Raw genomic sequence first — 16,261 nt, 5'->3', positions numbered from 1 at the left:
GGAATCCGTCGTTTCGCATATGACTTTTATTATGTACGCACAACGAGATCATATTGTCTAGTTGATCAAGAAAATTTAGAAAGATTCGACCTGTAGGAAACAGGGAAGCGGCTTAATTTTATTTCGTAAATATTCGAATTTGCAATTTAGAAAAGTAAATACTAAATTTGATTAAATTAGTTTAAATAGACTTTATGCTTTAACTCGTTAATGTTCGCTGTCTTTTTTAGATCTTAGCTATATCTTCTATGCGTAGAACAAAACTATATTTGATAATTACGTTTTGAAAATAAAAAAAAGTAAAAGAAAAGCGAGAGAGAATAAAACTGAAATAAATTTACGCTTTACTAAATAAAGATAACGCCAATATATATATTTTTATACATGTTGAAGTATACTCATATTCAGCGTACATATTATTATATTTTTTAAATTTTGGATACAAAGAGATTTTCATATACATTTACTTAATTATTTACATCATATTTTATATATCATTTTTATTTTCACGTTGGTAGGAAAGAGATTTGTCGATAAACTAATATTTCGTAATTTTCGATAACGACAATATAAGAATTAACATTAATAAATTCACATAAATTCACATTATACAAGTTACATTGTAAAGGGTACATTATCGTAAAGGTGATTTTTGCTACACTTATATATAAAATATAAAATTATTTTCTCGCTTATACGTTGTTTGTCATTACAGTCTCACAGTTTATGATCACACTATATCTATTTTATGTATCGTATAACTATCCATTTCTAAAATAATATAAATTACAATTATTACAAATACTATTTTGTTGTCTTGGATACCATCTGTTTCAATCGCATTGTATAAGAGACTCCACAAATTTTCATTACTGCTATATAATTGAATAACCTAATAATATAAATATTTTTCAAGATTTTATTGCAAGTACATCTTCGGTAATATCACTATTATGACTATAATGAATCAAAAACAAACATTTCCTAGTTACATATAAATATTGTTATATGTATCTAAGCGAAATTACTTCATATCCAAGCTATGCGATTAATAATATACATATAAAAAAAGAAAAACAACATCTTATATCACCAGCACCATTTTTCAGTTCTGCATCTAGGAAAGTATATGTATGAGTATATATATATATATATATATATGTTACGGTAAAAGCGCGAAATTCAGTAAATGTATACACATACAAGAGCTCTAATAAATATGAGTGTAGTGAGATAGAGGGGTAGGGAGCGCACAGACCCCTACTAAAAAAAAAAAAAACCTAATGTAACCCAATCCAATCTGTATCATTGTGATAATAATGTTGCTTATTAAAAGATATAAATTTAAAAGAAAATTTAGTAAATGTATACATTGACTAGTAAATGCATATATTGATTAGTAAGTGTATACATTTACCGATTCACGCTTTTACTGTGACATATACAAATATGAGATAAAAGAAAAAATATTTCCCGATCTAAAGTTAATATATAGATATGACGAATAGATCAATAGACCACGCTATTTTGCAATAATAAAAGAAAGAAAAATAAATAATATAAAATATGTTAATACATAAATTATATTAATGTATTATTAATATATTTAAAATATATATTTAGAATTAAAAATAATAAAAAGGAGGAGAGCAATGGAGAGGGAGCTATGGAAAGAGTCATGGAAAAAGGGATATATTTTAAATTATTGCTTCTATGTGACATATGTACCTGATCGGAAGAAATTCGAGAGACTGATTACTTAAATGATCGCATATCGTGTGTGTATGTGTTTGTGTTAATTGCTACGTAAATTATGTAAAATTCAAATTGGACGGGGATTTTTTGGCACATACTGGTCCATAGCTTAATGGCACTTTCACGCCACTTCTGAAAGTGGATACATTAATCGTATCATTACACTTGAATCCCTAAAGTTGTTCTACAATATCGTGATCGTTTTTGTAAGAAGACTGTTTAAAACTGTTTTTTTGAGAATGTTTTGTCCTTTGTAATTCCTTTGCGAAATACACTATGGTTTTCTTCAGGCCTTCAGCCAAAGGAACCTTGGGCTCCCAATTTAAATATTTTTTTGCTCTGCTAATATCCGGTCTTCTTCTCTGCGGGTCATCCTCGACCGCCGCGAGTTCAACTATTTCACTGGTAGCACCCACCAGGTCCTTTATTATACGCGCAAATTCTAAGGCAAATTAGAATGTTAAACTTTAATAAATATCACAAACAAATATCGGGAAAAACATGATTAAAATGACAAGCGGCTCTTACTTTCAATTGTATGCTCCACAGGATTTCCGATATTCACAGGTAAGGTGTAATTAGATGCCATTAATGCTACCAATCCGTCCACCAGATCGGAAACGTATTGAAACGATCGCGTCTGTTTTCCACTGCCGTAAATCGTGATTGAATTATTTTGTAAAGCCTGGAGGATAAAATTCGACACTACGCGACCGTCATTCATGTGCATTCTGGGACCGAAGGTGTTGAAAATTCGTGCAACTCGGACCGAGACGCCTTCCTGTCTCATATAAGCGTAGCTCAATGTCTCGGCAACTCGTTTTCCCTCGTCATAACATGCCCGCGGACCTATATACAACAGTATGCCAATCATCGAAGTGCCTACACTACACTTTAAAGAAAAATCTATATTTACATCGCACACAGATTCTTACCGATGGGATTTACGTGACCCCAGTAAGTTTCTGCCTGCGGATGTTCGTTAGGATCCCCATACACTTCCGACGTGCTCGCAATTAACACTCGTGCACCGACTCGTTTCGCGAGTCCTGAAATACCGTCAACAACAATTACACAATGTTATCTCGAATATCTCGAATGTCTCGAATATCTTCATTTTCAAATTCAGCCCCGTACGGCTAACTCACCAAGCATATTGATCGTGCCCAAGGTATTAGTCTTGATTGTTTTCACGGGATTCAGCATGTAGTGCGGCGGACTGGCCGGGCTGGCGAGATGATAGATCTCGTCGACCTCAAGATACAACGGCCTCACGATATCGTGATGCACCAGCTCGAAGTTCTCGTGACCGACCCAGTGTTCCACGTTCCGCTTTCTGCCGGTGAAGAAATTGTCGACGACTATCACTTCGTGCCCGGCGAGCATCAGACGGTCCACCAGGTGGGAACCGACGAAACCCGCGCCGCCCGTCACCAGGATCCGCTTCCGGTTCTTGTAGTTCAGGAACTTCACCGTCGGGAAGTCCTTCGCCACTCCGTTCTTAATCGCCGCCTCCAGATGCTGAAGCTTACCCTCCAGCTCGCGGATCCGAACCTTCGCCTCCTCGATGTCCCTGATGTCCCCGTCGGCCGGCTCGTCCTCGACATCGCGAACTTTCTGCGTTACGACCTCGGCGAGCTCGTTCTTGTCGCCTAGACTAGCTTTATTCCCGTCGAGTACGGCGCGGTGTCGGCCGCGATTGAAAGATCTTTCCTCTTCAGTGGTCACCAGAGTTTTGTAAAAGCCCAGGACTGTTACAAGTGTAGAAAACGATATTACAAATCTGGGATTACACAGACCTGTTTTTTTATGCATTAAATTTTAAATTTTAAAATACAATAATTACATTTGTCATCGTAATAATAAGCAAAGGAATTGTAAACTTATGCAAGAGAGGTACTTTTTCTTTACAGATATAAAGTTAGATATAAATATATCTTACAAATTGGTTTTTGGAAAAAATAACATGGAAGACACGCACATAAAATTCGCATCGTCCATCGAATTATTTTCTAATTAAATAAATTCTTATAGGTGTCACAATATTTCAGCAAAATTTTTAGACTGATAAAACGGTAAACTTTTTGCTTTTCGTTTTAATTTTTTCATTTAATTTTTTTATCGTTCCTAATGACAGTCTACTTGAAACGGACCGCAGGCAACCGCAGCAGCTAATGCCCAAAAGATTTGCTCGCTCTACTACTGTCTACTACCACAATTGTCTCGCTCTCCAACTCTCGCTCGGCATTCAGGGGTGCTCAGCCAAATGTTACATAATTACATAAAATTTATACATGCCGCATATATTCGCGCTCTGAGAAAGCTGTCCGATCGCCACTGAATTTAAATATTAATATCAATTGATTCTCGTTGTTTTGATATTAGTTAATCGTTTTAATAAATTAAATATTAATTATATCTTGTTTACGAAAAACAAGAGTGGAAGAGTGGCCTTTTATTATTCGCGCTCAGTTACTTTTGTCTATATTTATGTACCGAAATTATGAAATAATCGGGACTAGTCAACATTGAAGTAAAAAAGCACAAGGCACGTTTTCCGTTTCGTAATGAATTTGATTGAAATGGAAAGTTCGGTTATCGATAAAGTTACACAGATTATATCTCTCGATAATGACGCGATCGCGACGTGTAATCACCGGTGGTTAATTAAGGCAGTGATCCAAACTGTAAAAGGCTTTTATCGACGTTACGCGCTTCAACTTGCACGGAGGCAAAAAAAAATACCGAGAAGTTAATTTGAAAATACTCGCCCCCTTCAATTTAACGGAAAAATCATCCTTGCAACGACTTGTAACTTTCAAAGAACTTTCGATCGCATGTTTCGTTTATCGGAGTTAAGGTCGACTTTTATCGAGTTTTATACATGACGAGATAAACGCACGAAAGGCACGTTAAAACACTTTGCTATTTTTACAACACGGTATACTAGACTTCTAGCATATTACACGGCAGTGGAGCGCTAACGAAACTATACAATTATCGTTACGTAAACGTAACACGTAAACATAAATTTAAAAAAAAAAGAGATTATACTGAACAAACAAATGACAAAAAAGCGACCGGGAAAGGGGGAAGGGATCAAGGGATTCGAGGAGTCGCCTGATGTCAAATTTGCGGGAATTAAAAGCGGGGAAAAGCAAACAACGAGATCATGCGAGATCGCAATCGCTCAATTTATTGCACGTCCCGACGTATCGTGGCGTATCGGCGGCGAATAAATCTCGCGGCGCAAACGAGTCGGGGACGAATAATCTCGTCATCTCGAGCTGACGGTGCCCCCCGTTCGAGTGAGGGGCGTGAGGGCCCCTCGTTCCTGAGGGCGCTCCGAGGGACTTTGGCTTCTTGGCTCCTCCGTAACCCTATCCGTGGACTCACCCAGCAGCACGCAAACCGCGAAGATCGCGATCTGCTTCATCTTTCGTTGCGTGACAACCATGCTTTAAATTCGCACATGACTCGCTCCGCGCTCGAATTATCGCGTTTACGTCACTCCCGTCGCGGCACGACTGACCGGACTGACCCTGACAACGAGCGTCGCGTACTCCCGCGCGACACGGGATACGCGCGTCCGGGGAATCGAGCCAGTTTGGCTGCCGATTTCAAAATATACACACGGGACCAGGGAACATAACCTCCGCGGCGCACGGACACCGACCGAACGTGTGTGTTCGATCGCTCCGCACTCTCCGCAGCGCGATGCATGCACCTGCACGCGACGTGCTCGTGCCTCGGCCTCGTGCCGCTCGTGGTTATTGACGCGGAGCGATCGGAGCCGGAGGTGCGAGTGTCGCCATCTGAACGACGACCAGGAAACTCGGAGATTTACACACCCCCTTCATAATTAATATAATTATATTTCATTCATGATTACATTAATTACACATTAATTACATTAATATATTTTATTATATTATATTATTAATTTTATAATATTAATAACATTATGAATTATAATTAATTTATAAGATTAACCTTGTGATTTATTTTATTTGTTAATTTTATGATATATTATCTTAATCTATAGACTATAGATGTATCCAATTTATAAATATATTTTTATTGAATATTATCGCAGATAATATTCAAGTTGTAAAATTACATTTCCATTATTATTATTATTCATGCAAGTGAAAATTATAGGAAAAATGAAGTTTTGCAGTTTTATCTATGAAATATCTGTATCTGTACAATAATAAAACTAATGTAAAATTAAATTAACGCTGCATGAATTAATCGAAAACCGTCGTACCGTCCGCCGTTAACCTAACCTCGAAACCTGGCGCATCCAACTGGCGCGCACGCAGGCGCAGAGTCGATTCTTCGATTGATATATAAGACCTACGGCAGTACAAAGGAAACATCTCGGGTGGTTTTCCTGCAGTCACGGAGTCACGGTGGCAGTGGCACTCGAAACATGGCAGACATCATCGATTGTAACTTTCCTATTTGGGGCCTGCTGCCTAAGAAAGAGACGGGTGTCACTCAGTTTATCACCAAATATCCGGAGTACGATGGCCGGGGTGTCGTCATTGCGATCCTCGACTCGGGGGTGGACCCCGGGGCCCCGGGTATGCAGGTGAGCTCAGCCAGCGAGGGTGAATCCACGAGAACATTGGTTATTTCGTTCGACACGCCTTCCGCAAAAGCGCTAATTCCTTTCGCCCGAAAGGACCGCCCTTTTCCCGAAATGCGAATGCGAAGTCTTAGAGTAGTGGTAGACGTAGACTCGATAATGGATATCGTTTCTTGCCTTTTTTCTTTCTTCGTTCCTTACTGGTCCGAGTTGGCCCCCTGTATCTCACCAATTATATCCTTTGAAAGATAACAGTCATGCCGTTCGTTTACTCTTGCCCGATACGACGATCCTCTTAATCCCAATGTCACATTATGAGAACTTGTTATTGACTGTCCTATTAACTGTCAGAAAGCTGCCTGGACTTTGTCATGTCAATGACATCTTAAAATCTATTAATAAACCTGACTGAGCTTTGTCACAGTAATTTGAAATTTATAGCCACTCTCACATTATGCCATGATCTTTGTCAATATATTATTATATTTGTTCAATAGGTAAATTTTAAAGGTGTATAATTATCATTTTTCTCTTTTATGTACACTGTACTGTCGGTAGTTTTTATTAAATTTGTATCTTTATAACAATGTAAAATTTTTTTACATAACTTTAATAAGCTTTAATTTAAAAAATGGATATTATTATCTATAAATACAATGTATATGGGATTTAGGTGACTTCAGATGGAAAACCAAAAATTATTGAGAGATTTGACTGCAGCGGAGCTGGGGATGTAGATACTAGCAAAGTTGTTCAAGCACCAGACGGATATATAATTGGCCTGACTGGCCGTAAATTAAAGGTATGTTTATAAATTGTTCTGTTACTTAGGGAAGATTGAGTTATGTATGAAAAGTCAGTGTATATTTTTTATTCATAACCTATAATGTTGCTTTTAGAATTTTAAATTGTCAGAAGTATGAGTAAACACAAATAAAAGCCATTAAACTGGCCAGTTTAATATAAAACTAGCCAGATTTAATATAAAAGTCATAGCTATATATGCAAGATATAAAGATACATACATTGTCATCTCAATTGTCATATAATTTTAATTATAATAAAATATACTGTTATATTTATTACAACAGCACATACATTATATACGAATTGCAATATCTGATGTTTAGGTTCCATCTAATTGGCATAACCCTAGTGGAGAATATCATATCGGTTTAAAGAATTTGTATTCGTTATATCCTACTAAACTTAAGGAAAGAGTGGTGGCAGAACGTAAGAAGCGTCTTTGGGATGATGGACATAAAACAGCTTTTGCAGAAGCTTCCAGACGATTACAGGTATAATATTTTTAATTACGATACAGTAATACTTTTCATTTGTTTCCGAAATGAATAATACACCCACTCTTTTATTCACAATCTTTAAAACTTTCCAAACAATCTCGTAAACCGAAGCATATATGGGATTGTATGCAGGATCTATTGATTACGAGTCGGAGTCATTCGTCATCTCAATGTTAAATCTCTTTGCTATTAATTATCCATCTCATTCTTTGATGTTTCAAGATTTATCTATTATAAATTTTTAATGCTTTACAATGTCAAGTTGCTATTTTTCCTCTTGATGTATATATAATCATAATATTATTGACGTATCGCAATAATTACTGGATAGAAATCGATAGAAATATCTCTAATTGGCATTATAATTAGAATTTTAGTCCATGTGATCCAAAGATAGGAGTGCCGTGAGCTTGTCAAACCATGCAATTAATTGAGGCCACTGTTTCACAACACGTCACAGTGATCCGTATCTAATGCTATATTTGTATTTGGCAGATTGATCTATTGTAAAGGCATTGATTCCATTATATAATATCTACTTAAGTCTGTTATAAGGGCGTTACATATATATGTAGTATTCTTATTAATTTTGTGATATTTTTATAGTACATAATTTAAATATTAATTTATAAGTGCAAGAGGAAAAATATTTAAAAATGTAAGAAATTGAAGATATAAAAGTATATTATTATCAATGTAGAAAAATTTTTTAGAATTAAAAATATGTTTTATATGTCGAATTAAATTATTATAAGCAGAAGTTTTGTATCATTGCTAAAATGTTTATTGTCCTGTTTGTGTATTGTTTATTTACAAATTAAGCGTATTTTAATACATTATTAACTTTTTATTAATAATTAGCTAATTATTAATGGTAAATTATACGATGTGTAGGAATTTGAGAGCAAAAATCCACAATTATCGACTTCGGAAGAAAGACTGCAAAAGGAAGAATTTGAAGCTCGAGTTGAAGTATTGAATAATATTGAAAAAAAGTATTGCGATGTAGGACCTACTTACGATTGCGTTGTTTTCCACGATGGTAACATTTGGAGGTAATCCTATTCCGAGTATGTGATAAGCTTAAATATGCACATACCTGTTTGTTCGAAATCTAAGTTATTTGCATTATATTTACTTGTTTAATTTTATGCCTATTTTTTCCATGACAGAGCATGTATTGATACTTCTGAAGTGGGTAATCTGGAAACTGGTGTTTTTCTTGGTGAATATTCTGTCACGAGAGATTTTGCTCCTCTCACTCAAGAAGACCAGTTAAATATTAGTATTAATATCTACGATGAAGGCAATACATTAGAAATTGTTAGCTTATGTTGTAAGTCTGATAAAAAATCATATTAAAGTTTTGTAAAATTAAATGTCGATTTTTCTATTAAGTTTTTTCTTTCAATTGAATTTTATTATAGCGAGTCATGGAACACATGTGGCATCAATCGCAGCTGCATATTTCCCTGATAATCCAGAATTGAATGGAGTGGCACCAGGAGCTCAGATTATTTCGCTAACTGTTGGTGATGGACGTATTGGCACAATGGAAACAGGGACCTCCGTTGTACGAGCGATGATCCACATAATGCAACGTAAGGAGAAGATTCATGTCATAAACATGAGCTACGGAGAACATGCTCATTGGTCAAATACAGGTAGAATAGGAGAATTAATGAACGAAGTTATTGACGAATATGGCGTAACTTGGGTTGCATCTGCTGGCAATCTTGGACCAGCTTTGTGTACCATTGGTAAATATAATAAAATTCTATTATTAGTGTTCTCTCTTTTTCATATATACTCTCTGTTGTATCAGCTTCTTAGAATCAATTTTATTGCCTAATGCAATTTGTATTAATATTATAAATATAAAGTATATGCAAAAAGTTAATTTTTCAATGCGTTATGTCTTATATCCAAATACTTTAAAAAATATATAGGAACTCCTCCAGACATCAGTTCAAACAGTATTATTAGCGTTGGTGCTTATGTATCACCTGATATGATGGTAGCTGAATATTCTTTAAGAGAAAAGATGCCAGGCATGCCATATACTTGGTCCTCCCGTGGTCCAATGATAGACGGAGGTGCTGGTGTAACAGTATGTGCACCAGGAGGTGCCATCACCAGCGTTCCAAATTTTACTCTCAGGAAAAGTCAACTTATGAATGGTACAAGTATGGCAAGTCCACATGTCACTGGGGCAGTTGGTATATATCAAAATTTCTATTTACATATTAAAAGATATCTATAGGTATGATTATAAAAATATTTTTATATCAAATTTCTATATTTCAGCGGTTCTTATATCGGGTCTTCTTGCCAAGAGTTGTTTATACTCTCCTTATAGTATAAAGAGGGCTCTTGAAAATACCGCTCTTTATATACCTAATTTAGATCCATTTGCACAAGGCTCTGGTCTGTTGCAAGTCGAACGTGCATTTGATAATCTCGTCTCGTGTTGTGAGGCTCCTGAAAGAGACGTACGCTTTGCCGTCAATTGCGGTGTTAATAATTCTAAAGGCATTCATATGAGAACAGGTGTAATTGATCGCCCAAAGGATTATGCAATTACGGTTGAACCAGTATTTATAAATAGCGAAAATATAGGTAACATCGCATATAATGATATTTTGCAATTGTCTTTTTTTAATTTTATTATCCTGATGTCAGATCTCTCTAGAATAAATAATATATAAAATAATGTCTTTTATATAAACAAATTTTTGTCTTTTTGTAGATCCAGCACGCAAAATTGATTTTAATCTGAAGTTAACACTCGTATGTGATGCTTCCTGGGTCCAATTTCCAACACATCTGGATTTGATGCATATGCCTCGTGCTTTTGCTATTAGAATTGAAGCTACTAATTTACCAGAAGGTGTTCATGCCACTAGGTAAAAAAAAATATTTTTTAATTGTATTAATTATTTTAAAATGATTGCAACAATTTGCACTTACAACTTTCAGTGTACGAGCATATGACGTAACTAATATCGCGAAAGGACCAGTATTCCAAATTCCGGTAACTGTTGTCCAGCCAATGACAATACCGAAGACTGCACTTCTGCCAGACTTAACATATACAAATGTTTTATTTAAACCAAATACAATTCAGCGTCATTTTATTCTTGTTCCAGAAGATGCTACTTGGGCAGGTAGGAGATCATGTATGAAAAAGCATGGCAAGGCTGTTTCATCACATGTAATTGTTTAATATAATTTAGATAATGTTATATATAGTATATTTTATGTGTTGTTTTTTGTTTGAATTAGTTCTCAGATTAAAAAGCACAGAAAAGGATAAAACCGGTAGATTTGTGATGCACACTATTCAATTAAAACCTCGTTTAGCCTGTAAAACTCTTGAAGTTAACAGAATAATCAGCGTGACATCTCAATCAGAAACTGTTCAACCATTTGCTGTTCAGGTATACAAAATTTATATTAAAGATACATAATTACATTTTAAAAAGCTCAATTTGTATTCATTTAGCTTATATTTTTATACATTAATGTCATCTTTATTTTTTCAGGGTGGATTAATTTTAGAAGTAGTTATCGCGAAATATTGGGCAAATCTAGGCGATATGTTTATCGATTATTCTATAGAATTTCATGGAATTCATATGATAAATGGTAATCTTACAATGCTGTCTGGAGACGGCATAAATCGCCTTGAATTACGTAGTTCTCTTCGAAATGAAGAAGTTGTACCCAACATCTCTCTAAAAACATCTGTTCAAGTCTTAAAGTACGTTTTATTTAAGATTTGCATCATATCTATAATTACTTTTACACTAATGATTACGAGATACATTTTACCATGCAAAATTATAGGCCTAACGAATCGAAAATTGCTCCTTTACGAGCACGTGATATTATTCCACCATCACGACAAATATATGAATTGCAACTAACATATACATTCCACTCGGCAAAATCAACTGAGGTCACACCAAATGCTGCATTGCTTAGTGATTTGTTGTATGAAAGCGAGTATGAAAGTCAAATGTGGATGATTTACGATTGCAACAAACAACTAATAAGTTGTGGAGATGCATATCCATCTAAAGTGAGTTTTTTAAATTATTAAATTAAATATTTAATTAAAACATATTACAAAACGTTATATTAGATTTGTCGTTGAAGTATTGTAACTTTTTTATATATAATTAATATATGAAATACATAATATTTCTTTAATGAAGAAAATATATTTAGGATTGTATATTTTTTACAATAATATAATAATTCCATGATATAAATATAGAACTTGGCTTAGTGTTTTAATTAACGTATGAAAATAATATTAATCTGTTACAGTATACAATTCACAAATTAGAAAAGGGAGACTACACTTTGAAAATGCATGTACGTCATGAGAAAAAGGATTTATTGGAAAGATTAACAGACATGCCGTTACTTCTGAGTCAGAAGCTTAGTACACCAATTAATTTGGACATTTATGCCAATCAATCGCAAGCTATTATTGGTGGAAAAAAAATGGTTGCTGCATCTATTCCACCTGGTCATATTCTTCCTTTGTATATTGCTCCATTGTCCAACGAAAGCAAGTAAGTGTCTACATTTATATCTGTATATGTAAACTTTTTTTTCTTAATATTTGCATTATTATGTTATAGATATAAATTAGTTTGACATTTCTAAATTTCTTGTCGATCATAATAATAGATGTAGTTGAATATTTAGTAATTATTTGTATAAGGCTAATCTGCAACTCTGAAAGTTATCTATAAAGAAAATTTTATAATTTGAACTGAAAACTTCTAAAATATTTATTTAAAATTTTTGATTGCAACATTTTGTATAAAAAAATTACTAATATACTAATATAGATTATTAAAATCGATTATTTTATATATCAAAGTTTTAACTTAAATATACAAACTTCATCTTTACACACATATTTTTTACATTATACACATTATGCATCATATTCATCATTGCATATAATTTACATCACGAATTTATGATATATATTAGAAATATATTATTTATTGATTTGTACTGTTAAATCTTTATCGTATACATTTGATTTTTTTTTGATACATTGATAAACTGTACGCTTCAAATATTCTATGCAAAATTTTATATTTTTTGTATATAAAAATATTTTGTATATAAACTCTTAATAATTTTACGAATTGAAAATTAATATTGCATTCTAGTAGTATGTTTGGTTGAATGTAAAATATTGTTTGACTTTAGTCAGTAATTTTTACATTTTTATTTGATTGCGAGCTAAATACATGAATAATAATATTCATATGAACGTTTTTTATGAAAAAAATATGTATTATACATTTTATGCATATGTATGTATATGCATAAAGAAACGTTTATGAATATTATATTTTTAATATTTTATATATATGTAAGATGTTTCTAAATTGATGTCATAAAATTTACATACATTTTCTTTGATCAATTTGGAGTCGTATTTTCCTTAGTAAAAAATGTGTTGAAAATTCTTTTTATATAAATCTTTTTAACGTTAAACATTTTACATTTAATATTGAGTAAGTAATTCTCATATTAAAATCTTATTGAAATAAAACGTCTTTAAATAAGGTAGTTTTATCATCAATTTTCCTTTTTGAAACTTAATTCCTAAAAAATTCTTCATTTTTATCTATAAATGTCTATATGCCTATGAATCAATTGTAAATAAGAAAAACTGTGGACACATACACACATACGCATATACACAGACACACACACTTATAAGAAAACATCAATGTCAAATTGATTAACAGAAATATATATATAAATTCTATGACATTTATTTAGAGGTATTTGGTAAAATAATATATTATTTAGTGCTAAAGTGCTACTAAGATAACTTTTTTTCATCTTACATTGCAGCACTGAAAACAAGTGAGTTTATAATACAATTTTTATGTATACTTTGCATTTTTAAAAGCTTTAATTAAAATCAAAAACATTTGCTACTCAATTATATAACGACACATTTTTAAATGCATGCTGATAATGTCTATGCTTAATCAAGATATTATACACGAGGTATCAGGATATTGCTTACTGCAAGGAAAGATATACTTAAAAACATAGGCAAATTTTTATTCCTTTTTTTATTCTTAAATATTAAGCAAATACATCAACATATATCACATGTACATGTATTGAAACAATACACATAGATCAAACTTATATGTACAAAAAATTTGCCTACATACTAAAAAATAAACTATTTGCTTTTTTTCTGCTACTTTCAACTAATTTGACATTATCTGTTTTTCAAAAATGTTACAAATTAAAAAAATTTCTTCATAGATTTTATATTTATATTTGTATAACTGTTTTCAAGCTTTATATATATTGTCCAATTACTTGTGAATTATTTTATTCTACAGGAAATTATTTGACTTTTCATATATGTTACGCTTTTGAATTGTATGCTAATGTAACATGCCAGTATATTTGATATGAATGGAATGTATTATTTCTCTACGAGAATATTATTTTCTGTTGTATATTATAATTACTGTTCCGTTCTTCTTACAGTATTCAACTTGTTTTCTTGTTCTATCTGGCTTCAGCATGTAATATATATAATTAAAAAATCAGAAAATAACAAAACTGCTATGTTTATGATTAAAATATATAATTTTGATCTTAATTAATATACATTAAATATTTTTCTTTTCTTTTTGCAAAGAGTATCCAAATACGCTACCCCTGGTAGTTATCTTCAAGGTACATTGACTTTCTGTAAAGATGATATTGGAAAGAAGGTGGATAGTCATGTATTTAAATACATCATATCTGAGCCTGCCAAGAAAAATGTCAGCCCTACTCCTAAATCTGAGAAAGAGAAAACTACAAAGTGGGATGAATACCAGGAAGCAATAAGAGATATAAAATGCAATTACCTTGCCAAATTTGGTAATCTAACATTTAGATATTTAAATGTTTATATAGATGTATAATAGATATATATAATAGATATTTAAAGTAATTTATTAGTACTATCACATATATATTTTTATCTTTTTTTCCGGTTTATATTCTACCAATAGCACCATCTATAAGTAAGTTGGGTTGAATTTAAGATGTGAACATTTATGTATCCATGTCCTTTTTTTGTACCATATAAGATACATGTGTACCTTTGAGCATGTAATTGCAATTGTTGCATTTATCTAACTTTCTACAGATATTTATATATGTCAAATATGTATCCATGATTACAGTTTTTATTCTTTTACTATATTTGATAAACAGTCTATTTACATTAACAGCATATATAATTTATTTGAAAACTCTGACATTTGTTATCATATAATTATAATATAACAAATCTAACATGAATATCTACATGTATGCAAACGTAGCCTTTAATATATGTGACATTTATTTTCATATATTGTACATTTAATTGAAAATTTTTACGAATTAATACTAATGAAATATGTTCTTGTCATAACAGAACCCGGTGATCACACCAATTCGCTATATGGAGAATTGAAAGGCGCCTTCTCAGATCATTTACCTGTCCACACAGCCATGTTGACATCTTTAGATTCTTCTGAAACACGACGACATATACCGCAGAACGATCTTTCAGAAAACGCTATTGTGTTTGCTAATCAAATAATCACAGTTGCTGATTCTGTGATCACAAATATTGATCAAGATAAGTTATTAGCATATTATGGATTGAAAAACGATCAGCGTCCTGATGCGGCTAAAATCAAAGTAACTATGGAAAAGCAAAAGAATAATTTGATTGAAGGATTAGTGAAGAAAGGTTGCGCATTGGCGCGGTTGTACGTACATGGAACAAAAACTGGAGAGGGAGATGGATCTTTTGAACACTTGCTCGAAAGTGTTACACATCACTGGCAAGAAGTACAGAAATTCGCTGAACCTACTGATAATAAGGTAAACAATAATATTATTTATTAAATATATATATGTTTACTCTCGAATAAACGATAGATAATTAACAAGTAAAATACTATAAAATAAGAAGTAAGATTTATTTCTATTTCTCTTCTCTAGGTTATTATTTTATCTTTATGGCATGCGCACGTCAATAATCACTATGGACGTTACTTGAAATTATTAACACGCTATTATGAAGAAAAACCACTGAGAGAAATTGATGAAAAGTGCATTGAAATTGCAAAACTTCTGGGATGGGAACATTGGTCACGTCTTCTCACCACAAGTATACCAACACGTTACCCAACTACATATAGATCATTCTGATCACCGGTGAGTATTGTTTATTTTAATCTTAAATTTAAAAAAGTACATGAAAATAAATGTGATAAATTACAAATAGTTTTTTTACCTCCACCCACTCTTTACAATACATCTACATGATTATCTGTTTGATTAAAATTTGTAGAAAGTATAATTGGATCTAATTGCTACATAATCCTGTATTCTATATAATACAAAAAACTATATGTTGCTTTCAGATTTTATGAGGTCAATGTGTGAAAGTATGATATAGACGATTTATGAAAATGATTTCCAACACATCTTTGTAATAACAGTGACAGACAAAAGACATTTTTGTCAAATAAAAATCAGGTGTAATATA

General features: G+C 32.6%; 2 protein-coding genes across 3 annotated transcripts; one reads left to right on the top strand and one right to left on the bottom strand.

Moving 5' to 3' along the window:
• Window positions 1-352: 352 nt before the first annotated feature.
• Window positions 353-5,502, bottom strand: Uxs (UDP-xylose synthase). Its single transcript, XM_071709445.1, has 5 exons — window positions 5,152-5,502; window positions 2,904-3,506; window positions 2,691-2,804; window positions 2,284-2,604; window positions 353-2,197 (listed from the first exon to the last, which is right to left on the bottom strand). The coding sequence occupies exons 1-5, from the start codon at window positions 5,210-5,212 to the stop codon at window positions 1,929-1,931; spliced, it is 1,368 nt and encodes a 455-aa protein (XP_071565546.1). The 5' UTR covers window positions 5,213-5,502; the 3' UTR covers window positions 353-1,928.
• A 614-nt stretch (window positions 5,503-6,116) lies between these two features.
• Window positions 6,117-16,261, top strand: LOC139774278 (tripeptidyl-peptidase 2-like). 2 transcript variants are annotated; one of them, XM_071709440.1, is made up of 19 exons: window positions 6,117-6,352; window positions 7,023-7,151; window positions 7,480-7,647; window positions 8,548-8,708; window positions 8,826-8,989; window positions 9,081-9,413; window positions 9,603-9,872; window positions 9,961-10,272; window positions 10,403-10,559; window positions 10,633-10,820; window positions 10,939-11,093; window positions 11,199-11,416; window positions 11,503-11,737; window positions 11,989-12,239; window positions 13,552-13,563; window positions 14,366-14,592; window positions 15,137-15,591; window positions 15,712-15,927; window positions 16,137-16,261. In XM_071709440.1, exons 1-18 carry the CDS (start codon window positions 6,191-6,193, stop codon window positions 15,919-15,921), a joined length of 3,807 nt encoding a protein of 1,268 aa, XP_071565541.1. In that variant the 5' UTR covers window positions 6,117-6,190; the 3' UTR covers window positions 15,922-15,927; window positions 16,137-16,261. The 2 variants fall into 2 exon arrangements, with proteins under 2 accessions (XP_071565541.1, XP_071565542.1); XM_071709441.1 differs by lacking the exon at window positions 13,552-13,563 and having other exon boundaries at window positions 6,118-6,352.

The sequence above is a fragment of the Temnothorax nylanderi genome, unplaced genomic scaffold, assembly GCF_030848795.1.
Source record: "Temnothorax nylanderi isolate EJ_2023f unplaced genomic scaffold, tnyl_v1.0 TNYL_tig0077_pilon, whole genome shotgun sequence".
NCBI lineage: Eukaryota > Metazoa > Arthropoda > Insecta > Hymenoptera > Formicidae > Temnothorax > Temnothorax nylanderi.
Note: the sequence above shows the minus strand (reverse complement) of the source record. Positions and strands in the feature narration are given on the sequence as shown.